The sequence below is a fragment of the Ahaetulla prasina genome, chromosome 16 (genome assembly GCF_028640845.1).
Source record: "Ahaetulla prasina isolate Xishuangbanna chromosome 16, ASM2864084v1, whole genome shotgun sequence".
NCBI lineage: Eukaryota > Metazoa > Chordata > Lepidosauria > Squamata > Colubridae > Ahaetulla > Ahaetulla prasina.
In genome coordinates, this window is record NC_080554.1 from 4,347,733 (window position 1) to 4,370,613 (window position 22,881).

The following is a 22,881-nucleotide window of genomic DNA, read 5'->3' on the forward strand; positions in this document are numbered from 1 at the left end:
TGAGCGGCGATGTGAAACCCTCATCGTTTCAGAGGTGTTTTTCCTCCGAAGAAAATCTGGTTTGATCTTGGTCGGGCATTGCTCTAAAATGGCCAACTTAGTTGCCACGGACTTTTACCTGCAAACGCTGGCCAAGAAGATTTGCACCCAGGAACTCCATCAACCATTGAAAAGGAAGTTTGGTATGATTTCTGATACATCAATTTACCTCCTTGCTTTATCCTGGAATGAGTGGAAGAGTTTTCCCCACTAATTTAATTTTAGCGTTTATTTTATTATTTATGGATTAAATTTATATGCCTCCCATCTTGCGATTGAGTGACTCCGAGCGTTCGTAGGAAGATTCTGAATAGAACAGTAAATTTGTTATTTTCAGAAGGGTTGAGCAGAGCAGTAAGGGTTTATTTATTTAGTTAGTTAGTTAGTTAGTTTCCTTTATTGTCATTGCACATGGTACAACAGGGCCTCTGTGGCTCAGACTGGTAAGACAGTCTGTTATTAACACAGCTGCCTGCAATTACTGCAGGTTCAAGTCCCACCAGGCCCAAAGTTGACTCAGCCTTCCATCCTTTATAAGGTAGGTAAAAGGAGGACCCAGATTGTTGGGGGCAATAAGTTGACTTTGTATATAAATATACAAATAGGATGAAGACTATTGCTGACATAGTGTAAGCCGCCCTGAGTCTTCGGAGAAGGGTGGGATATAAATGCAAATAAAAAAAAAACAAAAACCAAAATTAAATGCCGTCTTCAGTGTACATTATAATTATAAAAATAAAAACACAAACATACATCCTTTACATTCTATATAACTGAAATTGAAAACCCGATATTGAACTGCACTGTAGAATTCAATATGGTTATTGCCCCGGGATAGAAGCTGTTTTTCAGCCTATTCGTCCTTGTTTTTATTGACCTGTACCGTCTGCCAGATGGTAATAGTTCAAAAAAAAAAAAAAAAGGGTGCCAAGGATGAGTTGGATCTTTAAGAATGTTTTGAACTTTCTTAAGGCAGCGGGAGCTATAAAACTCTTCCAAGGATGGGAGAGGGCAACCAATGATCCTCTGGGCAATGACTTTTGACCCTCTGGAGCGCTGCCCTATCTGCCACTGTGCCATTGGCAAACCATACACAGGTGCAGTAAGTTCAGATACTCTCTTTGGTGCAGCAGTAGAAGGCTACCAGCAGTTTTTCATTCAGTTGTTGTTTCCTGAGAAGTCTCAGGTAGTATAATCTCCGCTGGGCCCTTTTGACCAGGGCTACAATGCGAGGTCATTTTTACGGTAACACCCAGAAACTTAAAACTGGCCACTTGCTCCACTCGGTCTCCATTGATAAGCAAGGGATGAATGTCTGATCTATTCCTTCTATAAGCTCCTTGGTCTTGTTTGTATTAAGGACCAAGTTATTGTCTCCAGCCGGTCCACCTCATCTCCATAGGCAGACTCATCCCCCACCCAGCCCAGAGATCAGTACCACCACTGTTGTATCTTCTGTAAATTTTGTAATAGTATATACTATTTAGGCAACCCTTTTTGTCTCAGATATTAAAAGTCTTTTAATTTCTTCGCAGCTTTGCAGTTTTCCATGCAAAGTCGCTAGGGTTTCTGTTTTGTTTTATCTGTCTGATTGTTTTATTAATTCAAGTGAATAAATAATAAATTCATTGCTCTGTTTACAAAGGAGTGCCTGGAAGCCAGCTGAGGGACGAGAGCGCTCAGCCCGGGAAGAAGAAGAAGAAGAAGAAGAAGAAGAAAGAAAGAAGTCAGAAAAAGAAAAATGCAGTGGGGGCTTCTAGGGGCAAATTCAGCCAAGGGCCAGCCATACCAGCAAGCTCCGATGCTAAGAAGCCAGGGTCAGCTACTGCAATCACACCTGGTGCTAGTGCAGAGGAAAGAAATGGGAAAGGAACCGTGGTAGCACCTGGCGTTACAGGTAAGAATGTGATAGAAGGGGAAATGAGCCAGTCTGGTCTAATGGTGAAGATGATGCTGACCTAGAAACCAGGAAACCGGGAATTCTAGTTTTGCTTTAGAAAGCTGGCTAGGTGACTTTGGCTCAATCACCAGGTGACTGAATTCTAGACCTACGTGAGACATGAAAAACGGCTGTGCCAATCACTAGGAGATGGTGAGTTTTAGCACAAAAGCAAGCTGGATGACTTTGCGCCAGTTACCAGGAGACGATGAGTTCTAATCCCGCTTTAGGCACAAAACCCGACTGGGTGACTTTGGGCCAATCACCAGAAGGCAGAGAGTTCTAGTTCTGCCTTAGGCATGAAAGCCAGCTAGGTGACTTTGAGGCAGTCCCTCTCTTTCTCGGCCCAACCCACCTCACAGGATTGTCGTGAGGAAAATAAGAAGGGCTTGTGGTGCGCTGCACGGGTGGTTTATAATTTTTTTAATTTTTTTTTTTTAATCCACCCAGGGAATAAAAAGGGACCTGAAACAAATTTCGCAATGGATTTCTTGCGGCAGAGGCTACACAACAAAATTGAAGAAATATCTGGAAAGGTAAGATGGATTCATACATTTTAAAAGTTAGCTTTCCAGGTCAAGAGGAAAATGAATAGTATTCTGAACTTTACCTTCAGGCTTATATCGCTTGTCTGGGAATATAACCATTGATCCAGGGGTGATATGCTCCCAGTTCGGACCGGATCGGCCGATCTGGTAGCGATGGCGGTGGGTGGTTCGGAGAACCGGTAGCAAAAATCCCTGCCCTCCCACCCCGCCCATGCCCCCCCAATCGCCCACTTGCCCGCTTTTAAAAAATGCTTTTAAAAGGTAAAAAAAATGGCTCTGACGATCACAGCTGAGCCATGCGATCGTCGGAGCCTTTTTTTTACTTTAAAAGCATTTTTTTTTTACAATCTATTTGGCTTTATAGTTTCCATTTCTCTGTTACAATACTTCCCCCCGAATACAATACATTTACTGTAATGTTCTCCTGTTACAATATTAAAATCTTTTATCTATTTCTCTTTTCTAACCAATCATAAAATTTCCCCCGTATCTTCTCCGTCTTTAATCATCAAGGTTAATCTACACATTTCTGCGCAGTCTAAAATTTTTTAAATGACTTCCCTTTCCAAAGGGATTTTCGTTGCTTTCCATCTTTGTGCAAATATTATCCTCGCTGCAGTTATTGTATGAATAATCAAATATACATTTTCTTTATTAATTTTCTACTGGATACCCAGTAGGAACAGCTCCGGTTTTAAACCAGTATGTTGTTGGGTCATAAAAATGACGTTTTTGGATTGTTTCCTGTTTCTTGCAGGCTAGCGCCCAAACTCTGTCAGCCACCGTGCTGGAGAAGCGCCAGCGAAGAAAATACGAACGAGAGAGAAAGAAACGCAAGAGGAAAGAGATCAGAATGAAGGAGAAATTAGAGAAGGAAACGGCAGAAGAGGCCTCGTCGGCCGTGGTTTCGGAAACCCAGCAGGCCGAGAGCAAACCTGACCTCTTGTTTAACAAAGTGGAGGTCCATGCAGAAGAGGAGCTGAACAAAGTGAAGAAGAAGGAGGATAAAAGAAAATCCGTCAAAGGCAACATAACACCGCTGACCGGCAAGAATTATAAACAACTCTTAAACAGGCTGGAATCTCGGAAAACCCAGCTGGAAGAGTTGAAGGCCAAAGATGAGGGGAAGGCTAAGGAGTTGGAGACTAAGATGCAGTGGACTAACGTCCTTTATAAGGCAGAAGGTGTGAAGATCCGCGATGATGAAGAGAAGCTGAAGGCCGCCCTGAAGCGCAAGGAGAAGCGCAAGGCCCAGCGTCAGAGGAAGTGGGGAAAGCGGACAGAACAGGTGGTGGACAGAATGCAGCAGCGACAAGAGAAACGTCGCAAGAACATCCAGCAGAAGAAGCTGGCCAGGATCGAGAAGAAGAAGGCTAAAGCTCGGAAGAAAGGACGCATCCTTCCTGAAGATCTCAAGAAAGCTGGCTCTAACCGAAACTGAGTTTCTTCTTATTGTTATTAAGTTTTTATTAGTTTATCAAAGTATAAAATACAACAACAACAAAAAAGAGACATGGAAAACTGGCTGAAACTGAGTTTTATCCCAATTTAGATTTGAATGAACAAGGTGGTGGATGTTAGAGACTCCACAAAGATTTTCCTTCAAACTGACGGGGCGTGGAGATGATGCAACCAAGTCTTTTTGGGTCAACCCTGGGTTTGAGGAGGACAGATACGTCTTTCGGAAGCCTCTCAACCAAAGTTGAGTCATTGAATTGCCTCTTTCCAGCTGTTATCAAATTATTCTTTCCTGGTTTAGGGAGTGGGATTCGAAATCCTGTTTCGTAGAATCATGGAGTGAAAAGATGACATTTATCCTCTTAATCTGGGAAATAAATTGAAGCAAGGAAGGAATCATTAAACATTCTATCCTGCATTCTTAGCTTGCTTGGTGATTTAACTGTTGTTTTGATTTGGTGTATTATTTGGGATTTGGAACCATAAACCAACCCAACTGATTGACTGTGAACCAACCCAAGATTTGTTGGGTTGAAAAGTAAACAAAAATTTATGTTTAGTTTTGTAAGTTCCTAGGTTTTAATTGACCTGGTTAAACATATTACAGGATGCAGATTTTGGCAGGAACTGGCTTGGGGATGAATCGTTTGGCTACGTTTCCTGGAAATATGGGGTATTATTATTATTATTATTATTGTTGTTGTTGTTATTGTTGTTGTTGTTGTTGTTGTTGTTATTATTATTATTATTATTATTATTATTATTATTATTATTATTATTAAAACAATCTCCCGAAGGACTCAAGGCGATGTACAGCCAAATAAAAAGCACAGTATAAACATTAAAGCAAGACTAAAACAAAACATATTACAAAATGGCCAAAAAATTTAAAAAATTTAAAACATTTAAAATATTTTAAAACCCTAAAAATATAAATAACCCAGTTAAAATTTAATAAAACATCTAGGCCAGTCCCGTTTGAATAAATAGATTAAATAATAGGGTATGCATCCCTCAGGACAAAAAAAAGAAAAAGAAAAAGAAAATAACAGAGTTGGAAGGGACCTTGGAGATCCTCTAGTCCAAACCCATGCTCAAGCAGGAGACCTTACACCATTCTGTCAAAAAGGCTATCCAGTATCTTAAAATCCTGTAGTGGTGGAGTACTCAGAACTTCTGGAGGCAAGCTGTTTCACTGGATAATTATTCTGACTGTCAGGAAATTCCTCCTTAGTTCTAGGCTGGATCTCTCCTTGATTAAACCCCCTTTCTTTGTGGCAGCCCTTCAAATATTGGAACACTGCTACCATATCATATCACCTTTTCACAATACTAGACATACCCAATTCCGGCGTCCCTTCATGTTTTAGCCTCCAGCTCCCTAATTGTTCCATTGCCCTTCTCTGCACTCCTTTCCAAAGTCTCAACATCTTTTTTATATCGTGGCAACCAAAACTGGATGCAATATTCCAAGTATGTTCTTATCAAGGCATTATAACGTGGTATTAACGCTTCATGTGATCTTGATTCTATCCCTCTGTTAATGCAGCCTAGGACTGCAGTCGCTTTTTTGGCAGCTGCAGTGCACACTTGAGTTGAATAAAGCTCACGCTATCCTATTTTCAGTAGTGGTCACTCAAATCCAAATCCAAGGTTTGATATGCCAAAATAAAGAATAGAACAGAATAGAATTAGAATTTTTTTTATTGGCCAAGTGTGATTGGACACACAAGGAATTTGTCTTGGTGCATATTCTCTCAGCATACAGAAAAGAAAAGATACATTCATCAAGAATCATAAGGTACAACACTTAATGCTAGTCATAGGGTACAAATAAGCAATCAGGAAACAATATCAATATAAATCGTAAGGATATAAGCAACAAAGTTATAGTCATAAGTGGAAGGAGATGGGTGGTGGGAACCATGAGAAGATTAATAGTAATGCAGACTAATGTGAATAGTTTTACAGTGTTGAGAGAATTATTTGTTTAGCAGAGTGATGGCGTTTGGGAAAAAACATTCCTTGTGTCTAGTTGTTCTGGTGTGCAGGGCTCTATAGCGTCGTTTTGAGGGTAGGAGTTGAAAAAGTTTATATCCAGGATGCGAGGGGTCTGTAAATATTTTCACAGCCCTCTTTGATTTGTGCAGTATACAGGTCCTCAATGGAAGGAAGGCAGGTTGGTAGCCATTGTTTTTTCTGCGGTTCTAATTATCCTCTGAAGTTGGGTTGCACAACTTTGAATTCAAAGATTTTTATGTCTGATGGCTTCTCAGTGAGCACAAATATGTCTTTTGCATTGGCCTCTGATTAGATTTTACTTTTGTAGCAAAAAAAATCAAAAATCAAAGCCACTCAAAGAGTGGCTCTGGCAAGCTTGGAATCAGCCTACCCCTGCCTTAAGTCTGGAGAATAATCTCTTTTCAGCCCCATCATGCGTGATCCAAAATGGGTGAAATGCATACTTTTATGTACACTGAGAGCCTATGCACCAAGACAAATTCCTTGTGTGTCCAATCACACTTGCCCAATAAAAAAATTCCATTCTATTCTATTCTATTCTATTCTATTCTATTCTATTCTATTCTATTCTATTCTATTCTATTCTATTCTATTCTATGATTCTTGACGAATGTATCTTTTCTTTTATGTACACTGAGAGTATATGCACCAAAGACAAATTCCTTGTGTGTTCAATCACAATTGGCCAATAAAGAATTCTATTCTATTCTGTTCTATTCTATTCTAGTCTATGATTCTTGATGAAGGTATCTTTTCTTTTATGTACACTGAGAGCATATGCACCAAAGACCAATTCCTTGTGTGACCAATCACACTTGGCCAATAAAGAATTCTATTCTATTCTATTCTATTCTATTCCAATTTCTGTTCTGTAGTCTAGTCTATTCTAGTCTATTCTATGATTCTTGACGAATGTATCTTTTCTTTTATGTACATTTAAAAATCTAATGAAATAAATAAATAAATAAATAAATATGCACCAAAGACAAATTCCTTGGGTGACCAATCACACTTGGCCAATTAAAAAAAATTCTATTCTATTCTATTTTGGGGTGTATTTCTAGCGATGCCAAACCCCTTCGATGCAAGGGGGAAGGGAGAAGACAACGGCCCCCCTGTGGGAAGATGGAGGGCCAACAAATTGGATAAACGTGTTTATTTATCCCTGCCCGTTCATTGATTCTCCTCCCCCAGATGAAAAGGACCTAAGCTGGAGGGCGAGAGCATCCCCGCGCTCATTCCTGTCTCCCCTAGCAACCGCGGTCGTCTCCAAGGCAACGGCTTGGCCAGAGGACCAGGAAGCCGGCTCGGGATTCCCGCGGGTTCTCGCGAGACGAAGGCCGAGCGCCTGGGGCTACCATGGTAACCCGGCCAGAGGACCAGGAAGCCGGCTCAGGATTCCCGCGGGTTCTCGCGAGACGAAGGCCGAGCGCCTGGGGTTACCATGGTAACCCGGAGACGCGTGTTCGAAGTGGCTTTGTGAATGGTGGGCCGGCTCTGATACGGACGGGGAGGAGGGGGGTGGGAGGGAAAGGGGGGAGAGAAAATATTTTAATTTCCCTCGTTTCCTAACCGCCGTTTTGCTTTCTTTCCTCGCTCCTTTTAGCTAAACCCGGGAAGGCGCCCTCCTCCGCCATGTGCAAATCCAGCAAGAGTTCCCACGTGCTTCCCATCACCACCACGGTGGGGGTTGCCCGGGTCCTGCCCAGCGGGAAGTTCTACCGGCAGATCTTCGAGGACGAGGTGTGCGGCTTTCGGCCTCTTCTTCCCTCTAGGAACAACAGGAGTTGGAAGGGATCTTGGAGGTCATCCAGTCCAACCCCACCACCGGCTCACACAGGAGACCACATACTAGGGATGGAGACCTGTGGGGTTTTTTTAAGTGTAATGTGTATGGATGGAATTGTTCCCCCACGCCAAAAAAAAAAAAAAAAAAAAAAGGAATTCAGAAAATGGGACTTGGAAGAAGGTTGACTTTTTTTTTCTTTTTTCTTTATTTTTTTAACAAAAAAGAACAACAATACGTAACACACGTTGACATAAAACATATATTCCTTCTTTACATCAGCTTTGTGCTATTTCACTGACTGATTGTTGTCAGAAACTTTCTCTGTAGCTCTAGGAATAGAATAGAGTAAGAATAAGAAATAGAACAGAACAGAACAGAATAGAATATGGAGTGGAAGAATAGAATAGAATAGAATAGAATAGAATAGAATAGAATAGAATAGAATAGAATAGAATAGAATAGAATAGAATAGAATAGAAAAAGAAAAAGAAAAAGAAAAAGAAAAAGAAAAAGAACAGAATAGAATATGGAGTGGAAGAATAGAATAGAATAGAATAGAATAGAATAGAATAGAATAGAAAAAGAAAAAGAAAAAGAACAGAATAGAATATGGAGTGGAAGAATAGAATAGAATAGAATAGAATAGAATAGAATAGAATAGAATAGAATAGAATAGAATAGAATAGAATAGAATTTTTTATTGGCCAAGTGTGATTGGACACACAAGGAATTTGTGTGTCCAATTTATAAGAAGAATTTATTCTTCTCATCTTTACATCCTTATTTCCCCCTCTCGTTTCATTTAATGATGCTTTTCTTTTTTGTCCCGTTCTCTCTCGTTTCTTTTTATCTTCTGTCCTTTCTGTCTTTCTAACAATTTTTAGTTTCTTTCATACGATGCCATTTTATATACATGTGTGTGTAAGGTTTTCACCTTTTTTCATCATCTAGTATGTCTAGTCTCTAGCCAATTATACAATTTGTTCCATACTATGTAATATTCCGCCTCTTCTTTTTCTTTTAAGTGGAAAAACGAGAATATATCAACGAAAGAGGAAGTGATAAAGAAAATCTTGGACTGTGTTGAGATGGATAAACTAACAGGAGTGCCTTTTTTCCCCCCTATTAGGCAGTTGAACTGCACGCTTTAGCTGGAATTCCTTCCTTCCTTCCTTCCTTCCTTCCTTCCTTCCTTCCTTCCTTCCTTCCTTCCTTCCTTCCTTCCTTCCTTCCTTCCTTCCTTCCTTCTATTTGCCTGCCTGCCTGCCTTTCTCCTACCCCTCTCTTCCTTCCTTTTTTTTTTAGTAAGTTTTTTTATTGATAACACAACACAACAAACACATAACATACATTCCCTTTTTACAACTGTTTCGTAGCGGTGATCTCCTTTCTACCCCCTCTTCCTTTCTTTTATTCCGTATATTTATTTCTTCCTTTCTTTTATTCCTTCTTCCTACCCTCCCTTGCTTCTTTCTTATCCTTCCTTCCTTTCTCCCTCCTTCCGTCTCTCCACCTTCTTTCTTTCTTTCTTTCTTTCTTTCTTTCTTTCTTTCTTTCTTTCTTTCTTTCTTTCTTTTCTCCTTCCTGCCTTTCTTCCTACCCCTTCCTTCCTTCCTCCTTCCCTCCCTCCACCTCTTTTCTTTCTCTCTATTCTCCTGCCTGCCTGCCTTTCTTCCTAGCCCTCTCTTCCTTTCTTTTATTCTTTATATTTATTTCTTCCTTTTATTCCTTCTTCGCATCCTCCCTTGCTTCCTTCTCTCTTTCTCATCTTTTTCTTTCCTCCTTCCTTCCTTCCCTCCATCCCTCCATCTTCTTTTTTTCTATTCTCCTTCCTGGCTTTGTGACTTTCTTCCTACCCCTCCCTACCTCCCTCCTTCAGCTAACATATAAAAAATGTTCATACCTAAGAATCAACTAATAACACCAATATATTATAGCCTAGTCTCTTACTCTAAATAAATCATCTAATCCATACATGTATAATTAGAATTCTACAAATGTACATAACAGTCCTTGATACTTCTGTCTGTATCTGTAATCTGCTTTTGAATTTAAGCAAATAAAGACAAACATCTCCGATGACATGCAGTATTTCTGCACACGCAACAAATCTAATCATCAAATCCCAGAATCAAAACTTCATTTTTATCTTTATCAAGCAAAATGTCCCAAGGTGCTTTCCATCTAGAAAGAACAATAGTCAATTTTTTTTATCTTTAATAAATGTGGCCAGTTTTGTCATTTTACTAGTCTTATCAATGTGTTTGCCTTGTTTTCTTTTTCCTTGCTCGTTTTATTGTTTTTCTTTTGTTTAAATTTCCTTTTTACTTCTTTGTGAGCCGCCAAGAGTATTCCCGTGGCAAGATGGCTGGTAAATAAATGTAATGATAATCATCAACATCATCATCTCAGCCAATTCTCTTTTTCTTCTCTTTTCTGTTTTGCTTTGCCAAGATCAACCTGGTGCACGCTCTGGGGCGGGCTAGGAGCAAGATCACCCAGCACAAAGTCCTTCCAGGAAAAATCCCCTTGGTGAGAAATTTGGAAAGAAGAACCAGCTATGGATTCTTGTCCAAACGCCAACAGATGTGGATCGAGGCGATGCCCAACGATCAGCTCACTGAAAATCCTGTGCAATACAAGTAAGGAAGGTCAATCTGAGCAGAATGGAGACCAGGCTAAGCAAAGTGGGTTTTAAGTGAATCCCAACCAATTTTTCCGACCCTTTTGCCACGATTGTTAAGTGAATCGCTGCAATGGTTAAGTGCAAGCAGTCCTCGACATACAACAGTTCATTTAATGACTGTTTGAAGTTATAGTGGCACTGAAAAAAAAGTGGCTTACAACCATTTTTCACACCGGTGACATCCCCATGTAGCATCCCCCATGATCATGTGATCAAAATTAGGTTGTAGCGTCCTGGTGTCATGTAGTGTCATTTATCTACTAAGTATCTGAGGTTGAGAATACCCAGCAGAAAATTCGGTCCAAAACTTTTGGGTCCTTTCCCCATTGTAAAAATTATTAATCCCGTTACCGTCCAACTCAAGCTCCCTCGAATGTTGGGGAAAATACACCCGGTATTCCATACCGGCTTATTAAAACCTGCTAGACAATCTGGTCTGAGACCTCAACCTGCCGCTCCCCCACCACCCTTGATAATCCAAGGTGAAACCCACTATGAAATCAAGAAAATCCTTGACTCTAGACTATACAGAGGTCAATTAGAATAGAATAGAATAGAATAGAATTTTATTGGCCAAGTGTGATTGGACACACAAGGAATTTGTCTTGGTGCATATGCTCTCAGTGTACATAAAAGAAAAGATTACAATATTTAGTAATTTAGTAATAATTACAATATTTAGTCCACTGGAAGGGATATCCATTACCTGAATCTACTTGGGTCAAAAGTTGGAAAGTAAATGCGGACAATTTGATTAAACAATTTCACGACACTTTCCCTGACAAACCTAAAAAACCTCTTGGAGGGGGGAGAGGGGGGTAGAAGGGAAGTGTGGACCACTGACACTCTTCTTTATTAATTCTTTGTTTTCTTTCCTAGGATATAGCTTCTTTTCCAAGGGGGGGGACGCCTGTCAGGCCTAGAAACCATACTAGACTTTAGGGTTCCAGACGCTGCCACATTTTTTCCCCTGAGGGGAAGAAGGGGGGTTGAGGGGTATGGTAACATTCTTCAAGCGGTCAAGGTCGGATGGTGTTCACATCTGCAGGAGGAGTGGCGAGAAGATATTCGAATGAACTGGGAGAACGTGGGACCATGTGACCAGCAAAGGGGTCGGGGGGGCTGGGACTCTTGGGGTTTGTATAACTGGGAAAAGAATCCGGAAGTTCAGTTTTGGAATTTCACTCATCGTGTGCCAGTTTCCTCATGCTAGTAAAGAACTCTGAAAGACAATGGCTTCTGAGGTTTTTTTTATGCAGAAGAGGTTTTTCTGGAACCTTGACAGTCGTAGTGTCTGCGGCTTTCTGACAAACAAAGTCAATGGGGAAGCCGGATTTGCTTAACAACCGTGTGACCAATTGAACAACGGCAAGTGATTCGCTTTAGCAACCGTGGCCAGGAAAGATCGTAAAACAGGACAAAAAAGTCACTAAACAAATCTCCCCGCTGATCAACAGAAACGTTGGGCCTCCGTGGTGGCCGTAAGTCGAGGACTAGCTGTAAGCCACACGATTGTTAAGCGAATCCAGCTATTGACTTTGCTTCTGGGAAAGCCGGCTGGGAAGGCTTAGCAAATGGCGACATGTCTTTTTTTCTAAAAAAAAAAAATAGCGCGGCTCAATTTCAAAGTTTTTCATTTTTTTGTTGCAGGGAGGCTGTGACGCGGGCAAATGTGAAGGCTAAAGAAAGCGAGAGTGTGATTGCCGCGAGGGAAGTCAGAGGCCTTGCCGATGTCATCGGTAAATATTAACACTTTTAATCGCGGGCGTTGCCGTTTGTGCTGAAAAACCTCCGTTTTTTAAAAAAAATTAGTTCTATCACTGCAAAGCCCCATTCAGGATCCTGAAGAAGACTTTTTTTAAAGATTTGTTTTTACCCTGCCTTTATGATTTTTATAAATAACTCCAGACAATGAAAGCACCTAATAATCTTTCCTCCTCCTATTTTCCCCATAACGACAACCCTGTGAGGTGGGTTGGGCTGAGAGAGAGGGAGTGGCCCAAAGTCACCCAGCTGGCTTCCAAATGCCTAATGCGGGACTAGAACTCCCAGTCTCCTGAGGATTGGCCCAAAGTTCAATCAGCCGGCTTTCACGCCTAAGGCAGAACTAGAACTCCCAATCTCCTGGTGATTGACCGAAAGTCAACCAGCTGGCTTTCACGCCTAAGGCAGGATTAGAACTCCCAGATTCCTAGTGGTTGGCCCAAAAACTTTTGTGCCTGACTAGAACTCACAATCTCCTGTTTTTTAGCCCAGTGCCTTTAAGCACTGGAACAAACTGTCTCTCCAATCTGACTCCTTTTCCTATTTTTGTGCCTGTTAAGAAGTTCATGGAACAGCCTTTCCTCAAATCCAGCCTCTTAATACCCAATAATTAAACAAACCAGGGCTTAGCGGGACCCTGATCCCTGTCTGATATCCATCCTTTCAGTTCCAGAGAAAAGAACCAGCAATATCGTGGAGCGTATCTACGAGAACAAAAAGTTGTGTTACGAAGAAATTGTGGCCCAGTTCCGGCAGGAACTAGCCTGCATCGGAAAGGTGAGGCGGCTGTTTTAAGCTCGAGCCAGAGTTTGCCTTCTTACAGGTAGTCCTTAACTTACGACCAGTCGTTTAAAGGGCAGGGGGGGAAAATATGCCCATTCAGATGAGTGGGTTTGGATTTATGACTGCGAGAGTCACTTCACAACTGCTGTGAAAAATGGTTGAGAAATCAGGTCCCATTGTGTCTCAGCTTAGGACCAGAATATCCATCCAAATTTGTGATCGTAAATCGAGGAACTCCTGTAATCATATCCGAACCCAAGCTGCTCCTGATTCATCTGCCAAAAAACAAAAACAAAAACCAACCACCACCTTTATTTTCAGGAAATGGAAGAATGTTATATGAAGCCTGGGAAATTATTGTTGACTCAGTTGCAAGAATCTGATCAGGCTTTTGAATCCTATTTTCGCGCCTCTGAAAATGATGTCACTTTAATCTCCTACACCATTGAGGTCAGTGGGTGCTTCCTTTTCCAAAAAAAATCTCAGTCGCCAGGGCTTAATTTTCCCACTTTGGGAGCAGTATCCTTCCCCTGGAGTGGGGTGGAGATTTTGCAGTATCCTTTTTATTTATTTATTTATTTTTATTTGCATTTATATCCTGCCCTTCTCCGAAGACTCAGGGCGGCTTACACTATGTTAGCAATAGTCTTCATCCATTTGTATATTATATACAACAGCGGTTCTCAACCTGTGGGTCGGGACCCCGTTGGGGGTCGAATGACGATTTGCCAGGGGTCGCCTAAGACCATCGGAAATATGGGAAGTATACTTTGCGAGTCGAAGAATCGCACTCCAACGGTTGACTCCACAAGCCAGCTGCAGGCTCTTCAAATCGCTAGGCGAATTCGGCTTCAGGCGCGACGAATTAAAAAAGAGAGAAATCTTTGCTCTGATGTCTCCCTCTCAAGCCAGCTGCGATCACTCCCAATCGCTAGCCTAATCTGGCTTCAGGCGCGATAAACTTAACAGGGGAGGAGTCTCCGCTTTAATGCCTCCGTCCTCAAGGCAATCGCAAGCAGTTCAGATCGCTAGCCAATACGGCTTCAGGCGCGATAAATTCAAAATGAAAATAATTTATGGTTGGGGTCGCCACATCATAGGGAATTGTATTAAAGGGGTTGCCACATCGTGGGGAATTGTATTAAAGGGGTTGCAGCACTATAAAGGTTGAGAACCACTGATATACAAAGTCAACTTTTTATTGCCCCCAACAATCTGGGTCCTCATTTTACCTACCTTATAAAGGATGGAAGGCTGAGTCAACCTTGGGCCTGGTGGGACTAGAACCTGCAGTAATTGCAAGCAGCTGCTGTTAATAACAGACTGTCTTAGCAGTCTGAGCCACTAGAGGCCCTATCCTTCCCCTGAAGTAGGGTGGAAATGGGGATTTTGCAGTATCCTTCCCCCAGGAGTGGGGTAGGAATGGGGATTTTGCAGTATCCTTCCCCTGCCACGCCCACCAAGCCACACTCACAGAACCGGTAGTTTAAAAAATTGAATTTCACGCCTGGTCCCGGGGTCGTGTGATCCCCTTTGGCAACGTTCCGACGTCATCAAATGGGGTAAAATTCACTTTTGTCTTGCTTAGCCAACAGACGTTTTGGGCTCAATTGTTGTCTTAAGCTTGGTAAGAGACATTTTTCCATGAAAACCTGACATGAAAACTAATCCCAGATCCGCGTCCTAAACCTGCTTTTCTCCAGAATCAGAAGAGAAAAAGAAGGGAAATGTGATTAGCTGCCTTAAAGTCTCATTTGCAAAAAATAATAATTTTGTGTCGTTCTGGCTCTTGGTTAAGAGATGTCCCTTGTGAATGCTGTGGTGTCACGGCTCATCCCTTCTTTCCAGGACTTTGAGAAAATGTGGGCCTTTCTCTTCCAAGAGACCCAGCAAAGAAGGCAGTGGATTCGAGAACTAGATGAAGCTTTACGCCAGGCTGAAGTGCACCGAGCAGAACAGGTGAGCCACACCGGAAGGGGAGAACTAAATCTATAAAGGGAAGACAGCGAAGAGGGGGTCGGCCTATTCTCCAAAGCACCTAAAGGCAGAACAGGAAGCAATGGATGGAAACTTATCAAGGAGATGAATAACCTAGAAATAAGGGGAACAATTAATCAGTGGAATGGCTTCCCTCCAGAGGTTGTGAGTGTTCCATCACTGGAGGCTTTTAGATAAGACTGGACAGCAATGGCCCTTAGACTTATATACCGCTTCACAGTGCTTTCCAGCCCTCTCTAAGCGGTTTACAGAGTCAGCCTCTTGCCCCCCAACAATCTGGGTCCTCATTTTACCCACCTCGAAGGATGGATGGAAGGCTGAGTCAATCTTAAACTGGTCAGGATCAAACTCCTGTCTCTGTGGGCTCACCACTGTGCCATCTAGATAGATACATAGATTAAATAGATACCATCTAGATAGATAGGTAGATAGTCTTTGGTTATTCGGGTTTTCTCCCGCGTAAAATTGGAAGTGTCTTGGCGACGTTTCGACGAAGTCTCATTCGTCATCTTCAGGCTTCAGCTTCATGCTTCTGGGAGCAATGTGTGATCGCAGCTGTTTCTTCCTTTTAACTGCTAGTGGGGGTCTGAACTGATTGGGTGGGAGCTTGGCTGTGCTCTGATTGGATGGGTTTTTTTTGTGCTCTGATTGGCTGGGGGTGTGTCCTGTTTGGGTGGGGGCTTGGTTGTGCTCAGATTAGTCTGAGTTTCAGGGGTATTTGAGCTGGTGAACTGCATTGCTCTTGTTTGGCTTCATGTTTGTGGTCGTGCTACGTCTTCATAATGGGTGTCAGAAAACAAATAGATAGATATATACATACATACATACATACATACATGTACATAGAATAGATAGATACATACATACGTACATACATGTACATAGAATAGATAGATAGATACATAAGATAGATAGATAGATAGATAGATAGATAGATAGATAGATAGATAGATAGATAGATAGATAGATAGATGGATAGATAGATGCAAAGAATAGATAGAGAGATAGATACAGAGAGAGAGAGACAGAGAGAGATGGGCTTCACAGTGCTTTATAGCCCTCTCTAAGCGGTTTACAGAGTCAGCCTCTGGCCCCCCAATAATCTGGGTCCTCGTTTTACCGACCTGGGAAGGATGGAAGGCCGAGTCAACCTCAAGCCGGTCAGGATCGAACTGCCGAACTGTTGGTAGCCGGCAGTCCGCAGAAGTAGCCTGCAGTACTGCATTCTAACCACTGCGCCAAGAAATCGATTGAATGGTATATATAGGGTGTCCTGCTTGAGCACGGGGTTGGACTAGAAGGCCTCCGAGGTCCCTTCCCACCCTGCTGTCCTCTGACCTTCTCCTCCATCGCTTGCATTTCCAGATCACAGTTGCCTTGAGCAAATACACCAAGATGCTAGACGACACTGCCTATCGCTTAACCTCAGATGTCCACAGATTTGTACACAAGGAAGCCATGGTAAAATCCTTCTCTTTGAGATCTGGGGGGTCTACCGTAAGAATCAATTGAAACATCCTACAAGTAGATCCTTGGCTTACAACCATTCATTTACTGCCCGTTCCAAGTTACAACGGCATGATAAAAAGTGACGTGCGACACGTTTTCCAAATGAACGATCTTTGTAGTAATCCGTGGTAGCGTGACCAAATTGCTTGGCAAGTGGCATGCGTTTATGATGGTTGCAGTGTCCCAGGGTCATGTGATCCCCTTTCACAACCTAAAACACAGAGGTCAACTCCAGCCGGTTCTGGCGAACCGGTAGCGGAAATTTTGAGCAGTTCAGAGAACTGGCAAATACCACCTCTGGCTGGCCGCAGAGTTGCGTGGGAATGGAGATTTTGCAATATCCTTTCCCCAGGAGTGGGGAGGGAATGGGCATTTTGCAGTATCCATCTCCTGGAGTGTGGTGGGAATGGGGATTTTGCAGTGTCCTTCCCCTGAAGTGAGAAGGGAATGGAGATTTTGCAGTATCCTTCCCCCAGGAGTGGGGAGGGAATGGGCATTTTGCAGTATCCATCCCCTGGAGTGGAGTGGAAATGGAGATTTTGCAGTATCCTTCCCCCAGAAGTGGGGAGGGAGTGGAGATTTTACAGTATCCTTCCCCCAGGAGTGGGGAGGGAATGGAGATTTTACAGTATCCTTCCCCCAGGAGTGGGGAGGGAATGGAGATTTTACAGTATCCTTCCCCCAGGAGTGGGGAGGGAATGGAGATTTTGCAGTATCCTTCCCCTGCCACGTCCACCAAGCCATGCCACGCCCACCAAGCCATGCCACAGCCACCAAGCCACACCCACAGAACTGGTAGTAAAAAAATTTGAAACTGGGCTGTCTCCTACCTACTTGTATATATAGAATAGAATAGAATAGAATTTTTATTGGCCAAGTGTGATTGGACACACAAGGAATTTGTCTTGGTGCATATGCTCTCAGTGTACATAAAAGAAAAGATACCTTCATCAAGGTACAACATTTACAGATGATCAACCAAGCTCTCCTGGCCAATCGGAGGGCGATCTCTAAGTTGTTCCTGAATCTGATGGAGGCCGACCTCAAGAGGGATTCCTCCTATCGCTATCAGCTGGAAGAGAGGAAGGAGATCTGGAAAGCCGTGCAGAAGAAACACATCATTTCCAGTTTCCGGTGAGGGGCAAGGGGAGAGGCCAGGCTCTCTCTTACCTTAGGAGGCCACCTGGCTGAAGGTCTTCTAAAAACCTTTCTTTCTTTCTCCTCCTCTTTTCCTCACCTGACGTTTGCTTTTAATCTTACAGAGAGTTTATGGAGAGTGAAAGAATACAGAACCCAAGTTCAGTGAACGTAGAAGTGGAGAGCATGCTAGACGATCAGCAATCTCTGGCCCAAAAAAGAAACAAGCATTTATTCTCCCTGGGGTAGGTGAACATAAAAATATATATATAAAATATATAAATATGTATATATATATATATATATGTAGGTCTTGGCATTTTCGGGTCTTTTCCCATGTAAGGTTGAGAGTATCTTGGCGACGTTTCGACGAGGTCTCACTCATCATCTTCAGGCTGGTGTCTTCGGCCCGCGGCTTCCGGCCGAAGACACCAGCCTGAAGATGATGAGTGAGACCTCGTCGAAACGTCGCCAAGATACTCTCAACCTTACACGGGAAAAGACCCGAAAATGCCTTTTCTCGGGAGGGCCCAGACCTGGCCAAGCGAGGTTGAAAGGAACAGTTCCAATTACAGGGAGTCCTCAACTTACGACCACAGTGGAGGTCAAAATTTCTGTTGCTGAGCGAAACATTTGTCCAGTGAATTTTTGCCGTCGTAACTTTCAACGGTCACGAAATGAACTGCTGTAAGTCAAGGACTGCCTGTATACTATCAGCCAACTACCATCCCGAAAGACACAGGCAGTCTTCGACTTATGACCCCAGTTCAGCTCCGCTGAATATCCGTTGCTGAGCAAGACGGTTGTTAAGTGAGCTTGGCCCCCATTTTACGACCTTTCTGGGCCACGGTTCTTAAGCGCATCACTGCAATTGTTCAGTCCTTGCCCGCCCCCCATTCTACCAATTTTTCGAGAAATTGAAAAATGAAGCACTCGTTCTCTTCAAGGCTTTCTTTCTTTCTTTCTTTCTTTCTTTCTTTCTTTCTTTCTTTCTTTCTTTCTTTCTTTCTTTCTTTCTTTCTTTCTTTCTTTCTTTCTTTCTTTCATAGCTCTTTGTTGCCTTTGAAGCATACCAAGGCCGAAATCAACGAATGGTATGAGGCCCTGGTGGAATTAAATAAGCGGATAGGTAAGGAGGCGAGTCCTTCGGGGATCGCGAGGGCGGTTTATCTCCCACGCTCAGGGGGTTTGCTTTCCCTGAGTCCTTCCCTAAAACAACAGCCCTGTGGGGTAGGCTGGGCAGAGAGAGAAAGACCGTTGACTAGGTCAAAGTCACCCAGCTGAGTTGAAATTTGAGTTCCCTTTCTCATAAGTCAACACCCCTCCTAGGATATTACACTGCCTGCCAGTAGCCTAGATCTTAAAAAGGCATTCCCAAAGTCACTCTTTCACCTTTTGTTTCCTTTCTTCTTTCTTTCCTTCTTTCTCTCTTTCTCTCTCTCTCTCTCTCCCTTCATTCTTTCCTTCCCCCTCCTTTCCTTTCTCCCTCCCTTCCTCCCTTTTTTCATTTCTTCCCCTTCCCTCCCTCCTTCTTTCTCCTCTTCCTCCCTCTTCTCAACTCCTTCCTTCCTTCTTTCCTTCCCCCTCATTTCCTTTCTCCCTCCTTCCTTCTCCCCTTCCTCCCACTTTTCAACTCCCTCCCTTCCTTCCTTCTTTCTTTCCTTCTCCTTCCCTCCTTCCCTCCTCCCTCCTTCCTTCCTTCTCCCCTTCCTCCCACTCCTCAACCCCCTCCCCCCCCCCCTTCTTTCTTTCCTTTCCCCCTCCTTTCCTTTCTCCCTCCCTCCCTTCTTTCATTCCCTCCCTCCCTCCTTCCTTCCTTCTCCCCTTCCTCCCACTCCTCAACTCCCTCCCTCCCTTCTTTCTTTCCTTTCCCCCTCCTTTCCTTTCTCCTCCCTCCTTCTCATTCCCTCCTCCTTCCTTCCTTCTCCTCTTCCTCCCACTTCTCAACTTCCCTTTCTCCCTTCTTCCTTCCTTCCATCTCTCTCTCCCTTCATTCTTTCCTTCCTCCTTTCTTTCATTTCTCCCTCCCCTCCTCCCTTCTTTCATTCCTTCCCCCCTTCCTTCCTCTTCTCACCTACCTTCTTTCTTCCTTTCCTTTCCTTCCTTCCTTCCTTTCTCACCTCAAGACACTCACAATGTCCAGTCCATGATGAGAATTCGCCTCCAGTATGAGAAGGTTTGTCAGGAATGCTTGGAGAAACTCCAGGAATCCAAGGTGAGTTTTCAAACAGGTGCATAAAGGAACATAAAGAGTTTTCCTAAGCTTTGCTGATCTTGTCCCTTAAAAAACAAATAAAATGGAAATGTGCATAAGCTCTTTTATTCCCCTGAAGGGAAGCTTGTCGTCCCCAGGGGATTTTTAAGAGAGAGAGAAAAAAACTGCTCTACCTCCATTGCTACGCAGGTAGTTCTCAATCTACAACCGCAATTGAGCCCCAATATTGTGTTGCTAAGCAAGATGAAGTGAATTCTGCCACATTTGATCACCTCTCTTGCCAAAGTCGTTAAGCAAATCACACGGTTAAGTTAGTCGCACGGTTGTTGAGTGAATCTGGCTTCCCCCATCGACTCTGCTTGGTCAGAAAGTCACAAAAGGGAGTCATGTGACCCCGGGACATTTCAGCCGTCATAAATATGATTCAGTTGCCAAACGTCTGACCACGGGGGACGCTGTGACGGTCGTTAAGTGTGAAAAAACTGCCATAAGTCCTCTTTTTCCCCAGTACCATTGTAACTTCGAATGGTGACTAAATAAACAAAGAATTATCTGTATCCTCAGTCTAAAACTATCGATTAGGCTATTTCAAATGTAAATGAATATAAGACAGCAATCATTCTTCCTTTGAGTAAATAGGAATTTATTTATTTTTGGGGGGATACCAAGTGTGTCATGGAAATGATGAGGATGCCCTGGGTGCTTAGAAATTGCAGGCTAACAACTCAATTCTTTTTTTTTTCCTCCTCCCCCCCCCCCCGCACCGCCCTCTTTAGCAAAATCTGATAGACATGAAGATTTGTACCCCCAAAGAGGCTGAGAAGATTGTAAGCCCCAATTTCTATCAGTTAATCGGGAAGCTGCAGGTTCAATTTGAAGTCAAGCTAGATAAGATGGACGTAAGTGTAGCCCTCTGTCTCCCATCAAAGGGACAGGGGGGAAAAAGAGGGAAAATGAGGGGACTGGGGAAAACGGGAAAATATCATTAAAAGAAATGGGAAAGAGGCAGTTCGGTCTAGCGGCTAAGGTACAAGGCTAGAAATCTGGAGACAATTCTAATCCTGCCTTGGACACAAAAGCCAGCTGGGTGACTTTGGCTCAATCATCAGGAGACTGGGAGTTCTAGTCCCACTTTAGGCATGAAAGCCAGTTGGTTGATTTGGGACCAATCACCAGGAGATGGTGAGTTCTAGTCCTGCCTTAGCCCTGAAAATCAGCTGGGTAACTATAATCCAGTCACCAGGAAACTGGGAGTTCTAGTCCTGCCTTAGGCACGGAAGCCAGCTGGTTGATTTGGGACCAATCACCAGGAGATGGTGAGTTCTAGTCCTGCCTTAGCCCTGAAAATCAGCTGGGTAACTATAATCCAGTCGCCAGGAGACTGGGAGTTCTAGTCCTGCCTTAGGCACGGAAGCCAGCTGGTTGATTTGGGACCAATCACCAGGAGATGGTGAGTTCTAGTCCTGCCTTAGCCCTGAAAATCAGCTGGGTAACTATAATCCAGTCGCCAGGAAACTGGGAGTTCTAGTCCTGCCTTAGGCACGGAAGCCAGCTGGTTGATTTGGGACCAATCACCAGGAGATGGTGAGTTCTAGTCCTGCCTTAGCCCTGAAAATCAGCTGGGTAACTATAATCCAGTCACCAGGAGACTGGGAGTTCTAGTCCTACCTTAGGCACGGAAGCCAGCTGGTTGATTTGGGACCAATCACCAGGAGATGGTGAGTTCTAGTCCTGCCTTAGCCCTGAAAATCAGCTGGGTAACTATAATCCAGTCACCAGGAGACTGGGAGTTCTAGTCCTACCTTAGGCACGGAAGCCAGCTGGTTGATTTGGGACCAATCACCAGGAGATGGTGAGTTCTAGTCCTGCCTTAGCCCTGAAAATCAGCTGAGTAACTATAATCCAGTCACCAGGAGACTGGGAGTTCTAGTCCTGCTTTAGGCACGAAAGCCAGCCGGGTGACTTTGGGCCAGTTCTCTTCTCTCAGCCCAGGCCACCTCACCAGGATTGTTGTTGTGGGAAAAATAGGAGGAAGAAGGCACATTACGTATGTAATAAAAATAATAAAGGCAGGATTGAAATACAGTTAAAAAAAATCTGGGAGAAAATCTCTTCTCCCTGGACAGCTTTTTCCCCCCCCCCCAGATTCAGTTTTTTTCCTCCCAACTTTCCTTGGTCAGGACTGTCTCCTTTCCCATCCACACCGTGGATTTTTTTCTCGTTCTTCCCGATTGTTCCAGGCTGAACTGGAGCACCTGGCTAAAAACAGCGAAATCAACTGCAGGCACCTCTATCAGTACTTCCAAGATGTCCTGGCCATCTTTGATTTCCACCAGAAGAAACTCACCCAACAGGACAACGATCTTCAGAAAGCTTTAAATGATTGTCGTTGCAAGCACGAAAATATGAACAAGGTCAGAGCACTGGTCCCAGTTTGGAGTTTGTGGGGGTTTGTCCGGGACGAGACGCTGCACATTTTTTTTTTTGGAAGACTCTATAGAATTTGGGTCCTGGCTGTAGCTTGGGAGAGGAACTCCAGGGAGCAATTTTTTTCTGTCCTCTATTTAGTTTTCTAAGGTCCTTTCTGTCGAGTTTGAAAGTCCTCTAGAAGATCCCGTTTTTGGAGGATGCAAAAAGAACAAAATTACATTTGGGTGATCTGCGTTTTAACAAATGGGGCTTTGCGTTGTGGGGTGGGTTTTTTTTTGGAGTGGGGGGAGGCTGGAGAAATTCCAAGCTGTCAACTTTAGAATTATTGTAGAGTCTTTGGTGCTCTCTGAGCTTGGCTGGTTTTTGTCCAGACGTTTCATTACCCAGCTAGGTAACATCATCAGTGCTACAAGAAGTGGGTTTTTGCTCTTTGCTTATATACAGTGGCTTGACCTGTCAATATTGGTGGGAGTGTTTGTGGTGATGCCTTGATTAGACTTCTGTTTATAGTTCGGCCGTTTGTCTCAGTTGGTAGTTCTTTGTTTGGGGGTATTGAGCAAACCC

At 43.3% G+C, this 22,881-nt stretch overlaps 2 protein-coding genes across 2 annotated transcripts in view; both read left to right on the forward strand.

Annotated features, from left to right (window-relative positions):
- Positions 1 to 49: 49 nt before the first annotated feature.
- SURF6 (surfeit 6) lies at positions 50 to 4,759 on the forward strand. Its single transcript, XM_058159510.1, has 4 exons — positions 50 to 182; positions 1,685 to 1,936; positions 2,429 to 2,514; positions 3,284 to 4,759. The coding sequence occupies exons 1-4, from the start codon at positions 89 to 91 to the stop codon at positions 3,965 to 3,967; spliced, it is 1,116 nt and encodes a 371-aa protein (XP_058015493.1). The 5' UTR covers positions 50 to 88; the 3' UTR covers positions 3,968 to 4,759.
- A 2,442-nt stretch (positions 4,760 to 7,201) lies between these two features.
- CCDC180 (coiled-coil domain containing 180) overlaps positions 7,202 to 22,881 on the forward strand; it is a 49,330-nt gene continuing 33,650 nt past the window's right edge. Inside the window, exons 1-14 of the mRNA XM_058159506.1 lie at positions 7,202 to 7,368; positions 7,613 to 7,749; positions 10,250 to 10,437; positions 12,132 to 12,220; positions 12,913 to 13,022; positions 13,350 to 13,478; positions 14,877 to 14,987; positions 16,392 to 16,487; positions 17,506 to 17,669; positions 17,798 to 17,917; positions 18,722 to 18,801; positions 19,799 to 19,887; positions 20,664 to 20,786; positions 22,128 to 22,301. Coding sequence (XP_058015489.1) covers positions 7,642 to 7,749; positions 10,250 to 10,437; positions 12,132 to 12,220; positions 12,913 to 13,022; positions 13,350 to 13,478; positions 14,877 to 14,987; positions 16,392 to 16,487; positions 17,506 to 17,669; positions 17,798 to 17,917; positions 18,722 to 18,801; positions 19,799 to 19,887; positions 20,664 to 20,786; positions 22,128 to 22,301 — 1,581 coding nt within the window. The 5' untranslated portion in view covers positions 7,202 to 7,368; positions 7,613 to 7,641. The remainder of the gene's footprint in view (positions 7,369 to 7,612; positions 7,750 to 10,249; positions 10,438 to 12,131; positions 12,221 to 12,912; positions 13,023 to 13,349; positions 13,479 to 14,876; positions 14,988 to 16,391; positions 16,488 to 17,505; positions 17,670 to 17,797; positions 17,918 to 18,721; positions 18,802 to 19,798; positions 19,888 to 20,663; positions 20,787 to 22,127; positions 22,302 to 22,881) is intronic.

Coding starts and splice junctions, on each gene's coding strand:
- SURF6 (XM_058159510.1), top strand. CDS start 89: ATGGCCAACTTAGTTGCCACGGACTTTTACCTGCAAACGCTGGCCAAG. Junction 183..1,684: donor ACCATTGAAAAGGAAGTTTG/GTATGATTTCTG, acceptor CTGTTTACAAAG/GAGTGCCTGGAAGCCAGCTG. Junction 2,515..3,283: donor TTGAAGAAATATCTGGAAAG/GTAAGATGGATT, acceptor TGTTTCTTGCAG/GCTAGCGCCCAAACTCTGTC.